At 39.4% G+C, this 24,731-nt stretch overlaps 1 protein-coding gene across 1 annotated transcript in view; it reads right to left on the bottom strand.

Moving 5' to 3' along the window:
* LOC124711227 (phosphatidylinositol 4-kinase alpha) overlaps positions 1–24,731 on the bottom strand; it is a 205,358-nt gene that overhangs the window by 145,839 nt on the left and 34,788 nt on the right. Inside the window, 3 exon segments of the mRNA XM_047241186.1 lie at positions 9,896–9,961; positions 19,220–19,429; positions 22,318–22,495. Of these exon segments, the coding sequence (XP_047097142.1) occupies positions 9,896–9,961; positions 19,220–19,429; positions 22,318–22,495 (454 nt within the window).

Below are 24,731 nucleotides of genomic sequence, written 5' to 3'. Positions count from 1 at the left end.
TAATGCTACCCATGTGAAGCTGGGCCAAGTTGATAGTGTAATTGTGTCTAGCAGAGCACTGGTTAATATTTTACAGTTTTTAAGTCACATGCAACATCTTACAAAAAATCCTTAAAATTCTCACCACACCTAATAACAAATTCCATGGCCTGGTCATAGGTAAATATGGTCTTGTATGTTAATGCGAGGGTGTGCTGAAAGGTAACGCCTCTGAACTTTTTATGTAAAAACTCTCAAAGTTTTTTTTTTAAACGAAGCACACTTTGTTAACATTCTACACCTTTATTCTTCATTTCCACAAATTTATTTCTGAACATAGTCACCCTGTCGATGAACATATTTCCCCAGAGAGAGACCTGATTCCTGATACGGTCACTGCAGGGCATTTTATTCCTTGAAAAATGCCACAAACTCACCTCTGCTTGCATCACCTCATTGCCATCACAGCGAAGTCTTCAAAGCTGTTCTTTAAGTTTTTGAAACAAATTAAAATCAAGTGGGACCAAGTCACGACTGCACAGAGGAGGATTGATGACAGTGAACACACGGCACTGGGTTACGGCAGATTGCAGTGCTCATGTGTGATCTGGCACTGTCATGCTGAAGGAGAGGGTGATGCATATGTGGACAAACTCTTCTGCGGTTAGAAACTCAATTGCAGCATGCGGTCTGTCACACATTGACGTAGTTGCTTTACACACCACCATTTTACACACTACAATTTGAAGCATGGTGATGGACTTCAGTTTCCATCAACATGATACGTAATACCTCAACCAATACAGAGAATGGATTAAAAAATTCGGAGGCATTAATTTTCAGCAAGCCTTCGTATTTTGCATATATATGGTTTTGTGCCTACATATTTTGGCCTTTTTTATGTAGCCGACATACAGAAGTAAAATGCCATTCTTCATATTTTTGTAGAAGTTATTACACAATTGCTTATGATATCTTTGAAAAAAAGGCACTATTTAAATTTTTAAGGATGATCAACATTCTACCTGTGCAGTTACTACATTGTACTGCTGAAACCTACTGGTTTTTGTGTTTTATTCATTGAAGAAACAGATAAAAACACTTACTGTTTATTGCAATTGGTATAGCTGCAGAAGATACTACAAAATTTAGCACCATTGCTGTTGCAATTAACTAAACATCAACATTTACATTTACTTTTTCAGTCCTTAATCAATTTTTGTTTTTTATTCAGTTGTGCAAATCCTCCACTCATTTGGTTGTTGCTGATTGAATTCTTGTTTTCAAGTTGGGATATATACATGTCAAATTCGTCTTTCTTCTTGGCATTTTTGGCTGATAAAAGTTTAACACACTAGATAGGGAAAATTGAAATGTTGGATGGTGCCAGACTTTTATCCTGGTACTTCTGAGCTTGGCCGCAATGCTTTTGCAAACACACTTTTCCTTCCACTTAGTGCAGTAAGGTCGTCAAACAAAACTTGTAAACAAAGCCACTCAATTATTTTACATGAGTCTAAATGTAGTCCTTGATCTAACGTATTAAGATCCATGGAATCCTCTTGTTCCACCTTGTAGCCAAGGATCCAGTGACGTGGACAGTGCAGTGACTGGAATCCAATCATCTGTTTGGTCCATCTCAACAAGGCAAAATCTGTACTGCATGGTAGCAAACTACGCCATGTAATGAGGAAAGGAAGTGACTTTTTTTTACAGTTGATCAGGTTTAGAAAAAGGGGAAACATATGCCTGTGATGTTCTGCCCAATGCATGGATCAGACCAAATTATATGATTCCAAACCTCAACATCAACGAATGGACTGAAATGTGTTAATACATACTTCAAAATGCATAAAGATATCTCTGATGAACCTCTCCTGTTAATTCTTTTTGCCATATTCCCTAGTAACAGCGACCAACAATAAAGTCATTTGTTGCAGTTTGCTGCAGCTGCAGCCTGCTACCAATACTTCCTCTAGGGCCTGAACAGAAACAATCCACATCAACACACACACACACACACACACACACACACACGCACACCGCACACACACACACACACACACACACACACACACACACACACACAGAGGACTGTTTACTATCAAACCTTCAACAGCCACCATGGTACTGCATTGTACCTATGTCACCACCATAGGCATACGCTTTGTGGCAAATGGCACTGCTATCATGGCACTGCTATCGTAGCACTACCTTGCTTCAACAAGCTTTGTGTTACTGCCAGTAATGAGCATTTAGGTCCCATCCTCAGTGTTCTGCAGTCAGTTCACATTTCAGATTTTACATCAACTGGACTGCCTTTGTTGAGGGCACTCTACACTGTGTCTGTCCTCCATGCTGGCCGCACCTAGTGGTCCATCAATCTGAATCTACTGCACTGAGCCAACCGAGGAGCACCTCACCACTGCAATCAAATATCAGGCCATTGGGGAGTGCATCCTCTGCTCACTGCTTTGTGAGACTTTGTTTCTGACTTGCCTTTGAGACCACTGTCATGGGACACTACTACCATGGACTTCACCCATAAACAAACATTCTAATGCAAAGTCAGGTCAGTGATTACCTGATAGGACATTCCAGTACTTCAGTGATTAACTATCAGACTAATTTGAGTATTGCAGACTTATGTTACAAGGTACTATTATTGTATACTGTTTATGAGTTTCAATAAAGCTGCACTGTTATTGGCTACCCAGGCACATCAATTATAGTGCATTATTCCCCTTGTGCACAAACGCTACAATGGTGATCAGGAACATCATTTAAACCATCCTTGCCCCATACTACGATCACAGTTTGCAAAGTTTAGTCACAGTCTGTAGCACAAGGGTTCAAAGACTCACCATTTTCGTCTCCACCACAATAGCAGTAAGGATATTTACTATCAAAAACAGTGTTGATCACAATTTACTTATTACAGTGACCGGTTTTGACCACTACTGTGGTCATCTTCAGACCAATGCATAAGAACCTCCTCCTGGTGGTAAATCACTACTAATTTGTAACATATTGATCACTGTTCACTCCCACAATGTATTCAAAAGTAATAAGGATATTTAACTAAGGAGTATATCCCTACAATGACTAGCATCCAGACTGTCAGCCTTTTTTGTTTGCACAGAGTAGCCATCCATCCCTGTGCTCCGCTTTGGACTGCTGCTGATATTTTTTTGCTGTATGCACATGCTCTTAACGCCCACTGTCTCTCTTCAGTATGGTACCACAGACCTCTGATGTCTCGGTGCAGCTTCTGCTTCACTCACAGCACCTAAATCGAGACTCCGAGCTTCTCTTACAGAAATTAACCCACATGGCTGCTACTCCTACCCAAGTGTTGACAATGCAGCCACTACTCCTTCAGGAACTCATGATGGGTTAGAACCATAGCCTTTGTACCTCATGTGGTTGGAAAACTACTCACAGTCTCTGCAATTCACTATGCCACTTACCAACAAGTTTCTTTCCTCATTTATCCTGATGCTCACACCTATCACATTCTTCAGTCAATTAACCATGGTACAGTCCTGGTTACTGTGTGCTATGTTCACCTGTGGGACCAATTCAATGCTTATTATGGAATTTTCACGCTCCAGCAAACACACACCATTCCGAGGAATTTCCCTCAATTCCATCTATCCTCCTCCCCACTTTCTCAGTGTTCATCTGCACAATAGACATTCTGCACCATTGTCCATGCAGCTGCTCAACACCTGACTGGTCATTTATCAACATACTCAAACCCTTCAATGCTCCCGCCGCCTCAGGGCCCCTCCCTGCCCTGGATGCACACCATCCTTCCTAGTTCCAATTAATCCATGCTCTTGTGCCGTTTCCTTTGCCTGTTCTATTCCTTCTGCAGAGTCATTTGGCAGCACTTGTCCTTTTCAGGGCAATCTTGCAGGACTCATCTGCACCTCCAAAGGGGTCACTGCCTCGGACACCATTGCACCTAGTGCCACCATCGTCACAGTCCCTACATACATGCTTCTGGTCCATCTCTCACAGGCCATCCACCTTTAATTATGCCTGTTCATGACCCATTCCTTAGGGCTCCTTTGGTACCGTTCTGCTTTTATCATCCTGCTTTTTTTCCTCCTGCTCCCAGCAGTTTTTGTCCGAGCCAGACCCATCAGTCACTGCACCAAGCCGGTTGAGATGCACCTCACTGCCATGCCCAAACATTGCATCCATTTGTCCACTGCTCACCATTTCATGGAACTTTGTCTACAATTCACTCATCTTTGATCTCACCCTCATGGGGCACTATCACCATGCACTTTATCCACATATAAGTATTCCAGCGGAACGTCAATGATTACACACTAGAACTTTCCAGTACTTCAGTGATTTATCAGACTGAACTGAGTAGTGCAGACTCACATTCCAGGAAACTGTCATTGTATTTTTTTATTAGACTCAATAAAATTCCATTGTTACTGGCTACCTGGACCCATCAGTCATGAACACTACACTTTCATGCCAAGAACACACGAAAGCATTGTTACTGCCAGTATTATGTATTGCCAGCTCGTGAGAAGAGTACTGCCAAAAATAAAATACACAAGAATGATTTGACTGTTGATAGGAGACTACCTGCTGAAAGTCAATGCACAAAATCACAATATTGCCTATTAGGTTCTTTTTCCCCTCCTCCCTCTGGAATCAGCAGCAAGCATTTTGTAGGTTGCATCTGCACCTGCACTTTCCATTTTAGATTTTTTGCTTTCTTCAGCAGAATCTGCAATAACCACCTGCATAAAAAGTCTATTGCAATATGAATATGCATCTACCATTGGCACACCAAATTTTAGTTTACAATCACTTCTCAAAATATACTTTTGCTGATATATAGTTTTGGGAAATACTTCTGGAAAGAGAGATATATTTTGAACACATCAGAACTGAACTTAAATAGCAACTGATCACTTTATGCCTAGAGTAGTGATTTTCTTACACTGGAAATGATTCACAGTATTTCCTCACAAAGTCACTGTCATGGTCTAGGATTTTATGAGGCCTGTTGGGATGCCTTCCTTTTTTGCCTTCAGGAGGTCAACTGCTCCTTTATTTGTCAACCAAAATTTCATGTTGTGAGATGTAATGTGCAAAACAATACATAGTGTCCTTTGACAAAAGCCTATCTTACCCATGCCTACCTTACCCTTTTTTCTAAAAGAAAATGGTATGTCAGTGAAAAATGGCAATGAGACAAACTTTCTTCTTTTATTTATCTCTTCATATAAGCCATTTCAATCCACTGGAATGGCAAATATTGTGTCTGCTTATCAAAATGACGTGTGAAAAATTTGCAAATGAGCTGCATCTTATCACCCGCTCATAAATCTCCACATGAAAACTGACAGTGGCAGTTCTTTCTTAGAAAAGAACAAAATCCCATTGCTAATATTTTAAATGTACCAAACAAATCCTGTGATATTTGCGGCTTACATTTGAGTGACAGTTCAGTCCATATCATTCCAGTTCTGGCTAAGTGTCACATTACTATATTAGAACTCTGTAAATATTTAACACATACAACTTTTTGACCACAGGAATTATGGGAAACATTTTTTCTATTATAAATAGCAGTTACAATTTCTTATCACACACTGCATCACGTGACAGTTCTCCAGTTTTTCCTCCTCCATGTGTAAGGGCATCTGCCATCCTCAACGACTCACATTTATTTTCATTTAACTTACAAACTTTAACTTCGTGTTTCCTTTCTTTATCTAAGTGGTTTTGCACTTCGCTCATTAAAACAACATTTGGTGCATCCCTCATGATGCCTTCATTTACAATATTGTTCACCGCAACAAGGAATTACAATTTAACCAGGAGATGCAGGACATCAGATATCACACTATTCCAACTCTTAACTAAGTTTTGACAAAAATGTTTTTTACAATGCTGTTCAGGTGAATTATCAGTTTAAAAATGAAGGATTCAAAAGGTCACAAACAACCATAATATGGCGTGTGGGAGCAGTTCCATAAAGTCATATTACACGTCCTGTGCTCATGTCACCATACCATTTTTGAATATATTTGAAACTGGATACCAAATTAATTCTTTCAGCAAGTGGTGAGCAATGTTAAATCAAGTGAAAAAGCATCATCAAAGAAAAAGTAAATCTCCATTTTGGGTGTTATTAATGGTTTTTTCCCTCTTCTTTCCAAAAACTGCTTGTTTTTAGCTCAAAAAAGATCTAGTTCATCCAATTTTATAACAAAAAAATTTTCTTCAATAAACATGGAATACGAACAGGAAACATTATACATAGCATGAAAATCTTTCTTCTGGTGAGTACATATTGATAGAAATTTAAAAATGGAGAAATCTTACTGTGGATCTTCTAAAGCAAACAATTAAGTTCATCTACCTCCACATTTAGAACATACAGAAACCTTGAGGACACACCTTTTAGCAATTTAATATATTTACTTCTGTCAATGTCAGTCAGTACGACATTTTCAAATAACCCTTCACTTATGCACATTACAGGACTCACACAGCAATTGGTGCAAATTACAAAAGCTGACACTTGACTGGGTTGACTACACAGTACTTTACCAAGTTTTTTCTGTTAGTTGACACATTAGAGGAAAGTAAAGGCATACAAACATCATTAGGATAATACCAAGTAATGTGGTACTTAAACCAACCTTTGAGTTCACAATCCTTTTGCGTTGCTCTCACAGCTTTACTGAAAATATTTAACACACTGACTGCCATATGCATAATGATGGATGTTTCATCACCAGGATAGTGGGTACATGGCATCAGGCATAATTATGGCTCTGCAGTGGCTACCAGTGGATACATGGCATCAGATGAATGGCTTTGCTGCTTCAGTGGCCTCGTGGCAGTCAAGTATTGAAGCGGTGAAAGCTGCTGTTACCAATTTCTCAGCCAGCTCATTATTCAACATCATCAGATTTTAAATATCAATTACACAGTCTTTCTTCTGCTGATTTTGATGTTTGTGAATAAATTAATTAGCAATGAAAAGCCCTTTGATGTAACTCAGAATGCTGTGCAATCCAGTAACAACAAGGTAAGCAGACTGTTGAATTTCTGAAGGCAGGGCATTGTGTAAAGTTAGCCCTATCTAATAAATTCCATGAAGACTTTAGGAAGCAACAGTTGACCCACATAAAATTTGTGTTTGAGGAAGCCCAGGAGACCATGCACAGTTATTCTAGGTGACACTGGTCCCAGGAACCAATGTATTTTTATTTAGAACACTGAACAGGTACAAACTGGTTTCCCCTGTGCTACATTTGTAATACTGTTGTGGGGTACTTCCACCTTCCTTAAGTATTTATAATATGAAAACGTGAAGACAACAATGTTTATGATGGAGAAGAAGATAAAGAATTTTTTCCTACTTCCCTCGCCAGCATCAATTCTTTTTTATATTTCATCTGGTTTCCTTTTTTATATTTCATCTGGTTTCCTTTTTTATATTTCATCTGGTTTCAGTGCTTTCTGAGATATTGCCCCCTTTTATTCTCCACTACAGATCCCTTGTCTCCAATCTGTGCCAATACAGAAAAGATTCCCTACCCCTAACCAGAACACAGTCCCACATAATGTTCCTGCATTGTTTGCTGTTTTCTGGCTCAATGGTTCCCTCCCCCTGCCAATGGCCTGACCATCAAATTTTTCATATCTGGTTGCAACCAATCCTCTCACTATGACCTCTATCTGTTCAAATTCCATCAGTCTGCAGCCCACATCAAGTTAGCCCTGAAAAAAATATACAAATCACACTCAAGCCACCTTTCATTACATCTGCTCCATCTGTAACATCCTATTGATCCACAATCTCAAATTCCTGTATCTCATTTCCCAGACTGAAATCCTTTCCCTCCAGGAACTAGAGCAGCATGCAAAATACTGCCTCAAAAAACTATCAAATTTATTCATCTCATACTCCCGCCTTGAACTATCACTATCCACCACTAGTAAAAAAGGCTCCCTCAAACATCCCCCTGTAACCACCAAACCCTGCCTTGCAGACAAACTACATCAGCCACACCCTTAGAAACTCACTCCCACCATCCTACAGAGACCAGAGCCTAAATAGACCTGCAACACAGTCATGAATTTCTCCTCCAAGAGCCACAATGCCTCAGAATATCAGCCCTTTAAAAGGCTCACATCTTTTGCCTTGCTTCCAAATTAAAAATCATGCTGAACTTGTCAAAGACCTTTCCTCATACTGATTCCTAGGGCAGAAACACTTTTTTTGTTGCCAATTCTACTAAACAAACTCTACTCAAAATCATACTGAACCCTGTCTTATTCAATTTACTGCTCCATCCAGCTGTGATCTAATTACCCCCCCCCTCCCCCCCACACCCACCCTCCTCCTACCCTTTCTGAATCATCCTCTAGTAACTTGGCATAATTTCCTAATGTCAAATCTCATCTCACAATGATTCCCCTAATCTTTCAAAATGTAAACCAATCTCACATTTGCAGAATGAACTGCTAATGAACTGCAAAGATTACTTGGCAGAAGAGCTCAATGTCATATGTCCAGCTACAAGCCCTGCCACAGTGACCCCATTCCAGACATCGAGCAGGATCTCCAGTCCCTCGTCAAATCCAGAAGTCCATCCCAGAATCTTTCTCCTGGTCTATGTCTATCCTCACCCACACCACTTCCCACATTCCTATCTTGTACATAGTTCCTAAAGTACTTAAATCCAACCATCCAGGATGCCACATCATTACAATGTGCCTGTCAGCCACTCAACTTGTCCTCTATATGGTGAGTAGCAATGTATCCTATGTCATTTTATTGTAGTTATCAAGTTAGCTGTTCTCCTTCACACATGACATCACAAAGTGGCAAAAAAAGGACTCCATCAGTCCCCATATACATTAATACAACAACTTTATTTGTAGAGCATTAAATAATCTACTGTTCTCAAGAAGTGTTGCTTATATTCATTTTTATATATGTATAATATCACACAACAATAAAACAGAGCACACTACAATAAAATGTGTTTACAGTTGTTCAGTTCCACTGTGCTGGTACACAGTGATACCATGAAATAATTTTCTATCCTACTTATCAGTGTATTCTTATCACATAAAAACACTCAAAAGCATGTGAAAAACTGACAAAAATATATGTGTATGTATTTAATTAACAGCAAGAGAAAAAGACAAGGGTATGTAAGTAAGAGTTTGCAGAAGGGGTTTGTGTCACTTCATGAGAGGGTATAAACGGTAATGGAAAAATCACAGCAGGACAACTACATACTGGGCCATAAATGAGCTAATAAATGAAGCCATCATCAATCAACAGAACACACTGTGCATAGCAGGTGAAATGTTAAATAACCGAGCTTACCTAGCCTTTCCCAAGACTCAACAAAGGCAATGGAACATGCTTGCTCTTTATTCAGCACTCTTGGAGTAACTGGAGGAATCTCTACAAAGTGACTGGCAAGTCAACTTCAAAGAATTATCTTGGGTGGTACTGTATAAACTGTGTACACATTTGGATTATTTTTCAAGCACAAATCTTCTGATGGCAAACAACAGGATGCTACAACTTTACATGCATCACATGCTGGGTATCCCTTCTGTCGCATCAACTGAAGCACTTTTAAAAAATTTTGTTCATTTGTTAGTAACATCTCTTAATTAGGAATGAATTTTTGATCCTGCAGATGACAGTTTGCAAAAGATCATACAAACATACATAGGGAAATAAAGCTTTTCTATATAAATTGCTCAGGACAGATATTACACTGCCTTTTGTGGTTGTAACTTAATGTTTTATCAGAGAGAAGGATGCACATATAACAACATCCATAGCAAGAAATGTTAAGAGTTAGTCAGCTGCAGCCTCAATAAAATGGCATACAACCTGAACTCTTTTGATTGACGAAGGCCGACAGTGATGTCACCAAGGACACATCACAGCAGCATCGTTCTGGAATATACCAATCACCACATGCTGAAGAAAACTTTAACTTCTAATGCAATGTGTCGTGTTTCATAACTGGCACAAAACAGTGTACCTACTGTGTGGAAATTCCATCTCATAGCAGAAACAATTTACTACTTACTTACAACATGTGATACACAGTATTGTGTCATACATTACTGAAATCCCACAAAGCTTTTCAGAATTATTTTTGTAAGAAATATTCCAAAGAACTTCCCTGAAAGTGTAGTGAAAAATTAGAAATCTTAGACTGATTTGTACCAACAGTTGGTACTGTGTACCTGTGTCACCTATACCTACAATATTATAATTTTTGTCTATTTCTGGGAATACCCATGCTCTATTCTGTACTAGCTGGTGTATGGCAATTAACTGCCAAGGCCATTTTTATTCTCCTATCTGTCACTCATCAGCTAGCACCTAATTCTACATAATTTACTAATCATGAAACAACTTTTTGCTATTAATCGAAAAGACTGTATGAGAATGACAGGACACACACTGATTTTTGCACCTGTTTTTACAACTACTTCCTTGAATGCAAAAACATTCACAAAAATCCAAATCTCCTCAAACTGAACTTTTATGAAGCTGAGGTCTGTAATGACTCATTTTAATTATTTCTCAAGATAACATAACTGAGATCAAAAAATAACTGTGGATTATCCAGTAGTATCCATAAAACAGTGAGTATGATGCAAATGTAAATGAAAAACATGTTATGATTAAGAATTTAAATGGTTTGTGAACAGTTAATACTGGAACAGATTGGATATGATAAAACATCCATCTAGAAGGAGACTAAATGGTTTAGGTCACTGCTGCTAGTAATTCTTCGTGGAATGTCTTTGGTAAAAATAAATGCCAGAGATACAATTATGTTTTCACATGGATATCTAAAGAGGTAATTTGTATTTTTGCTATTTATTGGTATTCAAAACTCTTTAGCTCCAGCTCAACTGTTAAAGACATTATAATAACAAAGCCTAGTATTTTTCTGTCCCGTGTAAATGTTTCTATGAGAAACCTTTTGTTGACTATAATAGCTTTTTCCCTTTTCAAACCCCGGTGTATCAGTTCCTCACTGTGAGTACATGTTAGGACCTTTTCTGCATAAAAGATAAGAAAACATACAACTGCATTCCAATTTCAACATAACAAGCAATCTATTCCTCTCCTAAACATACTGTTGTAAAAATCCATAGATATTTTTTTGCTATATTATATAAAAATCTGAAAGTATAGTCTTACGATAAATTAAAAAGCAAATAGGAAATCAGGCCCAAGTTGCTGAAGTTGGTGGTCTTCTGTGTGTGAGGCGTGCTTTCTTGTGTGAGTTTCTCTTTTTCTGATAAATGGTGTGGCTGAAAGCTTATGCGTAAGTGTCTTTTAATTCTGCATGTCTGGAACTTAACTTGTCACCTTTACAGTAATTAGCAATCTATCTTTTGCTACATTGTAAATAGCAAACATAATTAACCATGACAAAATAATAAGAACAAAGCAGAAGAAACTGAAGAGTCAGACCCCAAGTTTTATATTTTTAAAACATTTGCTTCATCAAATGAATATACAAATAACAAATTGAAAAAATTAAAGGAAAGTTGTACAGTACCTATTTAGAAGGAAATGTTATTCAGACGCCAAGATACGAAAACACACAAGGTACAGTTAATGAATCAGAAATAAAAATATACCACTTTTTTCTCATTTTCCATTTGTGATTCTGTCAGTCTTGTTCCAGTAATACTTGTTTCATTGATTAGGAATGAGATATTTCAATAATGTCAACATTCATTTCCTACTATATTTTGAATTACTGAAAATACTGAGCATTTTGTGTAGCAAAAACACTTAAACAGCAATAAGTTCACTAACATGTTTTAAGACTATAGGGGATGCAACCTATTTATGGACCTACCTAATTATTATAAAATTTGTATCAGATTAAATTAGCACAGATGTGAACAGTCAACTGTAGAACAGAAGTTCAGTGCATTAATGAATACACCACCTTTTTTATTCCTAATTTTAATCTCATAAAGAAAAAAGAGCTACAATTATTTTTGATGTCTTTTCTTGACCAATCCTTTGGTACATCGAGTTTCTGGGCAGGCAATGAACTAAAGCAGTCTCTGATATTAGGACATGGTGTCCCAGCTTTCTTTGGCTGCTCAACAAAAGACACATGAAGTTGCAGGCATGTACAATTCTTTCACCCACAGCCTTCAACAGTAAAAGACACACAAAGCAAGCACATCTCATGCACAAACGACTGCCAACTCCAGCATCTCGGGCCGGAATGCAACAAAACGTGGGATGCAAGCAGCAGTCTGGAGGGGGTGGGTGAGGGGATAGCATTATAGGGGTCATGAAAGAGACGAACATTGTCTGGTGGAGTGTGCTGCAGGGACTAGACTGCCAATACGTGCAGTGTCAAGAGGTTGTGGGACAGGAAGGTGCAGGGGATAAAATAAACCAGGTGGGAGATGAGAATGTGGAGGAGATGATAGGACGAAGGGGGTGGAAAATGAAACCAGGATAATTATGGGAGCAGAGAACATGTTCTAAGGATAACTCCCATCTGCGCAATTCAGAAAAGCTGGTGGTGGAGGGAAGGATCCAGATGGCTAGGGTAGGGAAGCAGCCATTGAAATCAAGTGTTATATTCAGCTGCATGTTGTGCCACAGGGTGGTTTACCTTGCTCTTGACCACAGTCTGGTAGTGGCCGTTCATCCTGGTGAATGTAATATCTGTTCTGAAATCTAGCAAACCCAGCAACATGGTAGAAAGCTACTGCCCCATTGCCCTATTTAGGCAGCGCTACCTTAGAGAATGTTCCAGTTGATTAGGCAGGCTTCAGACCAGGGCGTAACTGCTGCGATTAAGTCATTGTCTCTCACATCTGTCATAGAGTCAGGATGCCAAATGAAGCAGAAAACATCTGTGGCGTTTGTGGATCTAACTGCCGCCTTCGACACTATGTGGAGGGAAGGCCTTATCTACAAATCTCTCCGCATCATCCCCTGCAGAACAATGGCTAAACTGATTAACAGCATGCTAAGCAATCGGAAGTTCCAGGTAATCACTGGAAGCAACATAAATAAGGAGGGGAAGCTAAACAATGGATTCCCCCAAGGATCAGTTCTCTCACCATTACTGTTCAATCTATACCTATCTGATCTACCCGACACTTTGTCCAGAAAATTCAGCTATGTCGATGACCCGGCTCTAGCTGTACAACACCAGAAAATAAGGACAACAGAAGAGATTCTAGCTAATGACCTGTCTGTATTAGATAATTACTTCAAAATCTGGAGACTCCAACCCAGTGTGAGTTAAACAGAAGTGTGTTGCTTCCATTTAAATAATTGGTTGGCGAATGTAAAACTGGAAGTAAGTTTCAGAGGTAGAATTCTTCATCATAATTGGAACCCAAAATATTTTGATGTCATCCTGGACCGTACAATATGCTTCGAACAGCATCTTCTTAACTTGACTCAAAAGTTGAGAACTCGAAACATCATCCTCCAAAAGCTATGCGGAACTACCTGGGAATCTTCAGCAACAGCCCAGTGATCTTCAGCTCTGGGCTTAGTGTACTCAAGTGCTGAGTATTGCGCACCTGTTTGGATGAACAGTCATCATACAAGGCTTGTTGACACCCAGCTGAATATGACAATGTGCATAATATCTGGCGCAATCAGATCTACTCCAGTTTATTGGCTTCCACTGTTAACCGGTATAATGCCTCCTGATTTATGCAGATGTACTGCCCTTATGAGGGAATTCCATTAACCTACCTGTGCATAGCGGCCTGCCACTTTTAAATCGAAAGAGACTGAAATCACACCACCCATCGCTGTGCGATGCTGCTGACATGGTTGCTAAGGATTTCAAACCCCTTGAAGAATGGAAAGGTCGGTAGGAAGCAGTGACAGATGGGCGCCTGCATATCATCATCTCAAGTGCTAAACTTCCAAGTGCTTTCGACCTACCACACAATACCTGGACTACTCTCAACAGAATCCATATCGGCCATGGCCGATGCAGGGATACTCTATTTAAGTGGAAGAAGCTGCCTAATCCAGCCTGTGACTGCAGGACTCCACGCCAGACTGTTCAGTACATTGTCAGTGAATGCAGGATTCGAACCTATTAAAGTGCTGAAGAGGACTTCCTGCTAGCAATTCCAGAAGCAGTGTGCTGGATTGAAGGACTGGATATTCAATTGTAAAGCCAAACTTAAGTTTCTTGTGTGTAAATATACACATATGTATATGTAATTTAATTTTATGATATGTCTATATTAGCCATACGCTAAATAAATAATCCTCGTGGACAGCTGGTTGCTAGTCATACCAATATACCGGGTGATCAAAAAGTCAGTATAAATTTGAAAACTGAGTAAGTCACGGAATAATGTAGATAGAGAGGTACAAATTAACACACACGCTTGGAATGACATGGGGTTTTATTGGAATCAAAAAATACAAAAGTTCAAAAAATGTCCAACAGTTGGCACTTCATCTGATCAGAATAGCAATAATTAGTATAACAACATAAGACAAAGCAAAGATGATGTTCTTTACAGGAAATACTCAATATGTCCACCATCATTACTCAACAATAGCTGTAGTTGAGGAATAATGTTGTGAACAGCACTGTAAAGCATGTCCGGAGTTATGGTGAGGCATTGGCGTCAATTGCTGTCTTTCAGCATCCCTAGAGATGTCGGTCGATCACGATACACTTGCGACTTCAGGTAACCCCAAAGCCAATAAACGCATGGACTGAGGTCTGGGGACCTGGGAGGCCAAGCATGACGAAAGTGGCGGCTGAGCATACGATCATCATCAAACGACGTGCCATCTGTCGGACATTTTGTGAAATTCCCCCCCCCCCCCCCCCCTAATAAAATCCAATGTCATTCCAAGCATGTGTGTCAATTTTTTTCTCTCTATCTACATTATTCCGTGGTTTATTAAGTTTTCAAATTTATACTGACTTTTTGATCACCCGGTAAAATGCTGTGCAATGATTGCAGCAAAGCTGGTAAATAACATAGCTGCTTTCACAGGTGGTCCAGCTCCTGATGGGATAAGATAAACATTTGACAGGACTGGAACAGGTATTTTTGTGTATCTGTGCATGTTTATGTGTGTCTTTACAATTTTTTAAAGCATCTTTACATGTCTTTTCACTTATCCAGCTCCTCTCAAAACTAATAACATCCATTTTGTCCATTTCTGCATCAATCCCATTTCCTCTACATAATTCCTGCCACAATTGACCCTTGCTCCATCTTTCTGTGCAAGTTCAGGAAGGTACCCCTTTCCCTGGCTAAAACCCAGTCCCACGTCCTAAACCATGATGTCCCGCCAAATGGCCTATCTGTAAAGATTCCTTTCTCTGGATCCCATCCCTTCTTTCACAATGACATATACCTTTTCAGATTCTGCCAATCGTTGGCCCTCATAAACCTGGTACTGCAAAAACACATCTCCATGGCACAGGCATCTCAGAACCGCTTCTGCTCCCTCCCCAAGATACTACTACTATGCAATCCCTACTCCATACATAACATCTCTAAAACTGTATACCTTGCTCTCCAGCACTTGAATCAGCATTCCCGACACCACTTCCAAAAGTCATCCAACCTGCTGACATCCTACTACCATCTTGGGGCACCACTATCTAACTCCTATCATACCCACAGTGTTTCTCCTCGTCCACCCCTCATACCAGCTAAATCTTGCCAAGCTGACGTTTTCAGCTTGCCACGTCCTCCAAAACTACCAACTCTTCACCAAATCGAGAGCCAAAACATTCCTGTAATGCTGTTGTTAATCTTTCCACCAAAACCTTCAGGCCCACAGAAGTTTCAGTCCTATCCAAAGGCATCACCTCATCTTCAGCCCTTCATCCAAATTTAACCATGCTGGACTTGTCAAAGATATACTCCCCTTCCAGACCCTCAGTGATCTCCTCCCTGCCCCCCCCCCCCCTCCCACCACCCACCTAACCACCCGCAGGCCACCTTCCAGGAATTCTTTACCTCAAACTTAGCCTCACCAACCTTCCCCACATCCCTTCCTCAGAACACAAATCTTTCAGTAAAAGAAAGAACAGCCATACACAACCTCAAAACAAATCCTGAACTAGTCATCCTACCTGCAGACAAATGTTCCACCACTGTTGTTATGAATCACAGTGACTACCTGGCAGAAGTCCTCTGCCAATTATCTGACTGCTCTGCCTATTAACTCTGCCAAAGTGAACCCATCCCAGAAATCCAACACAAACTCTAATCCCTGCTTAAAGCCTTACGTCCTTCCCAGAACATCTCCCCTGAATCCATTTACCTGCTCAATCCTATGACACCCTGCACACCCCACCTTCTACATGCTCCCCAAAATCCACAAACCCTACAATCCTAGACTCCCCATTGCAGATGGTTCTTGTGCTTCCATTGAAAGAATTTTGGCTCCCATTGACCAAAACCTCCAACCAACTGCCCGCAATCAAGCCTCCCATATCAAAGACACCAACCACTTACTCCCTGACTCTCCACCTGCACCACTCACACTCCTTTACCCCCTGGATTCCTGGTCATCACTGTTGATGCCACCTACCTATACATCAATGTCCCCCATACCCATGGTCTTACCACTATTGAACACTACCTTTCCCAATGTCCTTCAGACTCCAAACCCACTACCTCATGCATCTTACTAACTTTATTCTAACCCACAACTGCTTCTCATTTGAAGGGAAGATGCACAAAAAATGTGTGGCACAGCCATGGGCACCCTCCTATGCCAACATTTTTATAGGCCATCCAGAGGACACCTTCCTAGCCTCCCAAAACATCAAACCCCTTGTCTGGTTCAGGTTCATTGATGATATTTTCACAAAGTGGACTCAGAATCAAGGCCCCCTATCTTCATTCCTCTGCAATCTCAACACCTTCTCCCCCATCCGCTTCATGTGGTCCTCCTCAACCCAGTTTGCCACATTTCTACATGCTGACCACCTCCTTTCTGACTGCTCCAATCGTACCTCTGTCCACATTAAACCAACCAACAACCAACAGTACATGTATTTTGACAGCTGTCATCCCTTTCACACCAAAAAATCCCTCCCATATAGCCTGGCCACCCGGGGATGGTGTATCTGCAGTGAAAAACATTCCCTTGCACAATATGCTGAGGGTCCCACCAAGACCTTTACAGACACTATGCCCCAAATCTAGTCCACAAACAGATCTCTTGTGCCAGTTCCCCTCACACCCCCAAGAACCAGCCCCTTCATCACCCAGTACCATCCCAGACTGGAACAACTGAACCACATTCTTCGCCAGGGCTTTGATTACCTATCATCATGCCCTGAAATGAGGGACATCCTACCCAAGATACATCCCCCCTCGCCCACCCATTATCCACAACATCCTAGTTTATACCTACGCCACTCCCAATCCCAACCCCTTGCCCCAAGGATAATACCCCTGTAGAAGACCCACGTGCAAAACATGCCCAATCCACCCATCCAGCACTTTCTATTCCAGGTCTGTAACAGGTTTATCCTACCCCACCTGGGGGCTGGTGCCACCTGTGAAAGCAGCTATGTCACTTCTGCTGCAATCATTGTACAGCATTTTATATTGGTATGACTACCAACCAGCTGTCCACAAGGATAAATCGCCATGCTAAACAGTGGTCAAGAGAAAAGTAGATAACCCTGTGGCACAACATACAACTGCACATAACACACTTGATTTCAATGGCTGCTTCACTACCCGAGCCATTCGGATCCTTGCCCCCACCACCAACTTTTCTGAACTGTGCAGATGGGAGTTACCCTTACAGCACATTCTCCGCCACCATACGTATCCCAGCCTCAAACTATGGTAACATACTGTCCCCACACACTCCACCCATTCTTCCCTATAATCTCCTCCTCATTATCATCTCTCACCCTGTTTATTTGCATCCCTCTGCAAAATGCATCTGCCTATCTTTCCCCACTCCTCTCCTTTTTTGCTCTTTTTTTACCCACTTCCCTGTCCCACAACCACCTGACACTGTGCGTGTTGGCAGTCTAAAAGTCCCTGCACACTCCACCAGACAGCATAAGTCTCTCTCCCACCCGTACACTACTATCCCTTCCCCTTCCCTGCCCCCTCCAGATTGCTGCTTGCATCCCACATGATGTTGCATTCTGGTCCAAGATGCTGGAGTTGCTGGTCATAAAGGCTGTACTCGAAAGCTTTACATGACTGTCTTTCAATTGTGCCTGTCTGCAACTTGATGTGTTTTCTTTAAGGTAAGTAGCAATTGTCTTTTTCTACAATGTTGATATTCCATTGTTTGACTGTTCAACAAAAGAGTATCTTACATGCTGTATTGACACAGTAACTTTGCTCAGCCATCTTCCATAATCGCACCACCACAAGAATCAGAATAAATGTTATCATCAGACTGGATCAAAAGTCACAATAATTGGGTGAGTAAATCATAAGCAAATTTCATAGCTTGCTGTGGCTGCAGGTGCGTGTGTTTGGGTGTCCATGTGGTCGTCTGTGAATGTGCGTACTACTCTCAGAAAAAGAGATGGTACTCAAAAAAGGTGGTGTGAATGTATGCTCCACACATCAATCCTCTGTAGGTGAGTGGTTGCCATTCCCTTATTGTACATACTATTTTAATTTTGTTTACTTTACTCTATTGACTTTCAGTTCTCAATTGCTTTCATAACTATTAAAATCAGTTTGCTTGATATTTCTATTGTGCTCAATTTCATGCACTCTATTTAATCAAATCCAGCTTCTGAAACATTTCTTTTATTTGATCTTAACTCAGTTGTCTTCCCCTCAACATAGTTTCATCAAATAGTTACACTTATAACACAGTAACTATCATGACTTAAAAAATTTACACTACATACTCATCACAGTGTTACCAAACACAAAAGAAATGCATGCATCAGTGATACAACCATAAAATACCTCTGTATTTATAACTTGCTGTAAGAAGACTTAGTTACCTGCATTGAAACAATTTACTGTTTGTGCAGTGTTTTAATTTATGCTTATAATCATCCAAGTTAGTTTATCTTGATATACTTTACAAGTGTTCCTGTACTTTATATCTGTAACTACTCTTTAAAAATTAATAATGACAAGTTTCTACAATATATCTGGAATGAATATTCAAACATTATATATATTTTTTCAAGCTCACCTGTTTCATCACCAATAGCCCACACAAGCAAGTCAACACATGCAGCATTTGCCATTACGTTCACTTCAAATTTGTTAACTGTTGCAAATTTGCTTTCTTTGTCCTCTTGTTCACTGGCATCATGGTGACGTGATTGCAATTCTGTCTGGCCTGAGAGAAATAATCCTTTCACAAATTCCTGGACATCACGTGTGAAAGGACTTGGCAAATCTGTAAGTGAAGAGAGGATTTGGAAGCCTTTATTTATGCAGAAACCAATAATTATTTCTGTTAAATTACTGAATCAAGGTGAATTTTCAACATAGGCTGTGTATTTATTCATGCCTTTCCTTGGTCTAAATATATGTACAATCAAATTGGAAGAATGTTGCCTTCATGCCATAATTTTTTTGTGGTGATGCCACTGACTACGAAGATGTTCATCATACTCAATAAATTCAATTTTAAATTTTACAATTGCAAGAAAGAATATACAGGTAAAAAAAATCTCATTCAACAGGCTGATGACACTGTAAACTGCAACTTGGTCATATATTAGTAAACAGCATCTGACTGGCAGTAATGTCTTCTTACATAATACTGAAAGAATTTTAAACACGGGTGCGAAACAGCAACGTGATGTAACAAGGCCACTACTTCTGAAGAAGATATTTTTACAAGTATTGAAACCTAGGTCAAGGGCTAATAAAATTTTATTTGCAACTGATTGGCTGATTTTTCAACCTCTTCATAGTGAAAGAACTACTAAAACAGAGGCTCACATTATGAATTTTATACTTTCAGGAGGTGCGTAACCCCAATACAGTAATGTCCTGGCCTCATTTATAAATAAATCTTTAAAAAATTACTATGGAACACTTTTTGATCAATATAAGGTACCAACAGATATCCAAAAATTATTTCCCAGTTTGAACATTTCATTTCTGCCACCATCATTTTTATGAATAACAACTATTATTACACACACCACTAAATAAACAAGGGTAGTACAGTAATAATCTGCAATAAAAATGCCTGTGATTACACAATACTATCATTGGTGAAGACAGTAGAATGGCAGGCTGACAGTTGTTTCACATATGCAAGATACAGCAGGAAACCTCACCTTGTGACTGTTCTTGACCACACACCTACACTATTTTATTTCATTGTGGCTTGATTTGACATTTTAATTTTTTTGAGGTTTCATTGTGTGAATATTTTTGTCACTGTGTTCAACCAAATATATTGATAGCAACTCAGATGCTACAGCAAACAGGGATGTGACTTGAGAAGACATTCTTTATATTCCTGGTGGCACCTGGAACTTCAGATATTGTGGCTATGGGTAGCAGGCAGCCAAAGGTAGAAGATAAAAATGCAATTTTCAGAATACACCAGTCTCAAGAGATAATGTACATTTTGACATGGTAATCCCAAGTAATAGATTGTATTTTCATGATGACAAATTTAAACTCCTACTGAATGTTACAAAAAAGGACAGAGGCAGCATTGTATTAATGGACTATGCAGCTGTGGGGTGGCTTGTGCACCTCAGTTGTTACAGATGGCCATACCAGAGGTACACAGAGGGGCCAGGCTTACATATGGTTCTTGGGATGACATCAGATTTTTCAGTGGGTACAACAACAACAGCCTGCACAATTGACCTACTCTTGTTACACAATTATGCTGTGTGTAAAAAAAAAACAATGACAGTGTCTGCTCCAAACATGCCTTTCTATTCTTCAAGAAATGTGAACTTTGTGGTTAGGTTTTTACTGCTCGTAGATATTCAACAGTAAAATATTGTAGCAGTCTCTGGATGTTCACCTGAAAGCTATTAATGAGGCTTATCAAAAGTTAAACAATAGTGCTCTGGCCATATTAAATGTGTATATGGGGGGTTCTGGACAGTGAAAGTAAGAGACTGTGAAACTCAATTGTGCATCTGTCGGGTAGGATTATTTAAAGTAGTCAGTGTTGTAATTCCACACTCCAGTTTTCAGCCAGTATCACAATGCAGAACATAACGGCTACATATGGTACTGATAGATTGCTGTGTAAGTGTTTTTAGTTGTGCCTGTTTGCAACTTAATGTGTTGTCTTTATGGCAAGTAGCAATCTATCTTTTCCTTACATTGTTGATATTCCAATCTGGAGTTCCTATTGTTTAATTGTAGTACTCAGTCAAACACTTTTTGGAAATCAAGAAATATTGCAATGTAAACATCAAGATCTTGTTCATCCAAGAACACCAGCATTTCTTTTGTCAGCAGTTCCTTAGCAAGTGCCAGTATAGTCTGAAAAAACCATCACAGTCCGTCACAGATCCATGGCTTTCAGGATGTCTTGTGAGGAAATCACAGTTTGCATTTTACACAACGAATGCAGGTTGGCATAGTGAACATTCTCTTTAAGATATCTCATTATGTCTGAGCTTAGAATATATTTCAAAATACTGCTATAAATCTGCAACATAAAGAATTACTATTTCAAACACTGGAAAATCCAGGATGGAATGCAACAATATCATGAGAAGGAAAGTTACTACTGACCATATAGGGGAGATGCTGAGTCGCAGATATGCACAACAAAAACACTTTTGTTGTGCCTATCTGCAACTCAGCATCTCTGTTATACGGTGAATAGAAACTTTCATTCTCATAATATTGTTACAATTACTATTTCCATATTTCTGCAAAAGCCAGTGCACAGTGCAACAGTTATTCTATAATATTAAGACACCCAAATGAAATTGTGACTATGAATTTCAAACAAATCATACAAGAAAATGTAATCTAAGCAACTGTACAAAATTAAATAATGTGTAATGACATTGGGAACCCAAAAACAATGAAACTAATGCACTTAAGCTATCAATACCTCACATGAAAAGTCATCAAAGGTTATTAGGAGCATCTTAATATAGGCAAATACAGCCATATCTTCATGTGGGCAAATCAGGTATTATGAAGGCCTTGTCTACTGACTATCTTGGAATTTGATAAGAAAATAGAAATTATTGGCATTAAGCTTATGAGGAGTTCTAAAGTGAGCTATTAAAAAGTTCATCAAAACAGATTTGAAGCATTAGAATAATTCACAATTAACCTTACCTTTCTGGTACTGTAGCAGCTCACGCAACAATGTAACAATGACAAGGTTTATAGTCTCACTGAAAGATTTGTATGGGAATATCTTGATATGACCAGAACAATAAACTTCAAGAGCTTGTTCATCCAAGAACACCAGCATTTCTTTTGTCAGCAGTTTCTTAGCAAGTGCCAAGATTGTCTGCAAATACAATCATGATATATTACATGGAAAACAACTACGTTACACATTAAGTTACCCAGAGACAGAAAATACTGAGCAATCACGTTTCAGTTTATATAACTTCTGGTATAAAATTTAATGAAAATATTATTACTGCAAATAATTTCTGAATGCCATCAGCAACATTCTTCTGAAGAGTGTACTGCCTACTAGGCTTTACTCCCATTATATGTATTCTCCTAAATTCTCTGAGAAGAAACCTGTGGTTCCAGTAGTACAGGCTATCACATTTCTCAAGAAGCATCTATTTTGGATGCAGTAAAATGGACACACACAATGAAATTTTCATATTTTGAATTGCAAAATGAAATGTCAGTGGCAATAATGTCAGGTGATGGAACCCAAGTGGCCCAGTTGGTGCCACAGGCAATTGTTTCACAGTCAGCAAGTTACAGAATATATTGAGAAATAAGGCACTGGCTATTTAGAGATTACTTAGTTTTTCTGTGTTTATTCAATACCTGGTACTGATGGTGACAAACAAGACAATATACAGACAAAACACAAAACTGTAAAAACACACACTAAACTTTTTTCATAGTCAGCTTAAATAGAGGGCTGATCCTTACATTTACCGGCATCCATTCATAAAAATATGAGATTTGCTCCATTTCACTATGTTGTCCGAAAAAATGAATGTCACTAGCATCACAACTGATGAATCTTATTGCCAGATTAGAAAGCAATCTTTGAGGAGACTATGTCATATAAAAAGATGGATGAGAGATACATCATTACAGATGTGTGGCTGGAAGGCAAAACATTATGGCTGAGTCATTGCTTTTACCATTTATAGCATTTAGTCTTCCTCTCATTGGCGTGTGACCTTCTGCCTCAACAGTGAGGTAGTATCCAGTTACGTAATGATAACTTGATCTACTGCCATTGTTGCTGGCCTCCTTGGTTGCTAAAACAGCTTGACCCTCCTCTCCCACTCACGTTTCAACTCCTTCCCTTGATTTTGCTGTAGATGAAATGAGTGCAGTATGTTCTACACCATTAACCAATACCTCTATGTCAATTGGTTTAGGACCTTGAACAGAACCAAGAGAATCAAAGTAGGTATGGAACTTCTCATCACTGCCACACGTAATCTATTCCAGTGAGGACAGGGTCAAAGACAACTCTGTGATCAGGGAAGTCTCTCCATTTTGACTCATATGTACACATAGTAGTAAAATTGCGGTGCTTGTCCAAAATATGATAAAATATAGATCCAAAACACATTTTGTGTGGTTTCTTTTCAAAAATTGGCCAAATTTAAAACATTCTGTTTTTCCTAAAACATACTTTTGCATGAATCTGATAGTGTCTCATTTCTTGTCGATAATTATTGGCAAATTACTCCACAGGTAGGTCAACAACTGTATGGTGTGCAAATGTGTGTATTTTGAATGCAATCTGCATCACATGGAAATGCTGTCTAATGTAAAGTGATGGTTCACCAGCATCAATAATTGAAGGGCTGGAAGTGAGATTGACCCTAAATTCCACCTGTGGGTAATTCTCTCATTCAGTATCTCCAAGAAGATGAAAGATCAATACACCACGCATTAACAGTCATACAAAAATTGTAGCAAAATGAAACTGCTCGCCAAGTGTTACGTACAAAGCATTTTAAAATATCAAGCACTAGGTGAATCCCAATTCCAAAATCTCAGAGGTGAAAAGCATAAAAGGTAATGTGACTATTCAAGGTTTTCCCGGTGGATCTGGTGCACATATAGCACAACCACATGAAGACATGGAACTGTTGCTTTGAGAAGATATGGTGGGACTTAGACAATATTGCCCAGTGGCAAACCTGAGGAATGTATTTCCAAAAGAGGAAAGGTCACAGATTTTTATGTCGAAAACTAAAAGCCAGATCTTAATGCCCACTTCCTCAGTCACCTGACTATCATACAGTTGATGTATGTCTGCTGCAAGGCTATAAGATGAACTAAAAACTGATGAAAGATCCTTGTAATAAGGAAAGAGAGAGAGAGAGAGAGAGAGAGAGAGAGAGAGAGAGAGAGAGATCCCTGGAAACCCTGCACCTGAAACTGTTAAAGGATATTATGTCTCCAAGTAATATTAGAAGGCCCTCTCCAGGTAAAAGAAAATACCTGTTTATGTGATGCCTCAATAGGGGAAACTTATTTGTATGCTAAACAGAAGCAGAGTCTGGTTACTAAAACAATATATTTTGTGA

Source organism: Schistocerca piceifrons, chromosome 8, assembly GCF_021461385.2.
Source record: "Schistocerca piceifrons isolate TAMUIC-IGC-003096 chromosome 8, iqSchPice1.1, whole genome shotgun sequence".
Lineage (NCBI taxonomy): Eukaryota > Metazoa > Arthropoda > Insecta > Orthoptera > Acrididae > Schistocerca > Schistocerca piceifrons.
This window is presented reverse-complemented; position numbering and strand designations above follow the sequence as displayed.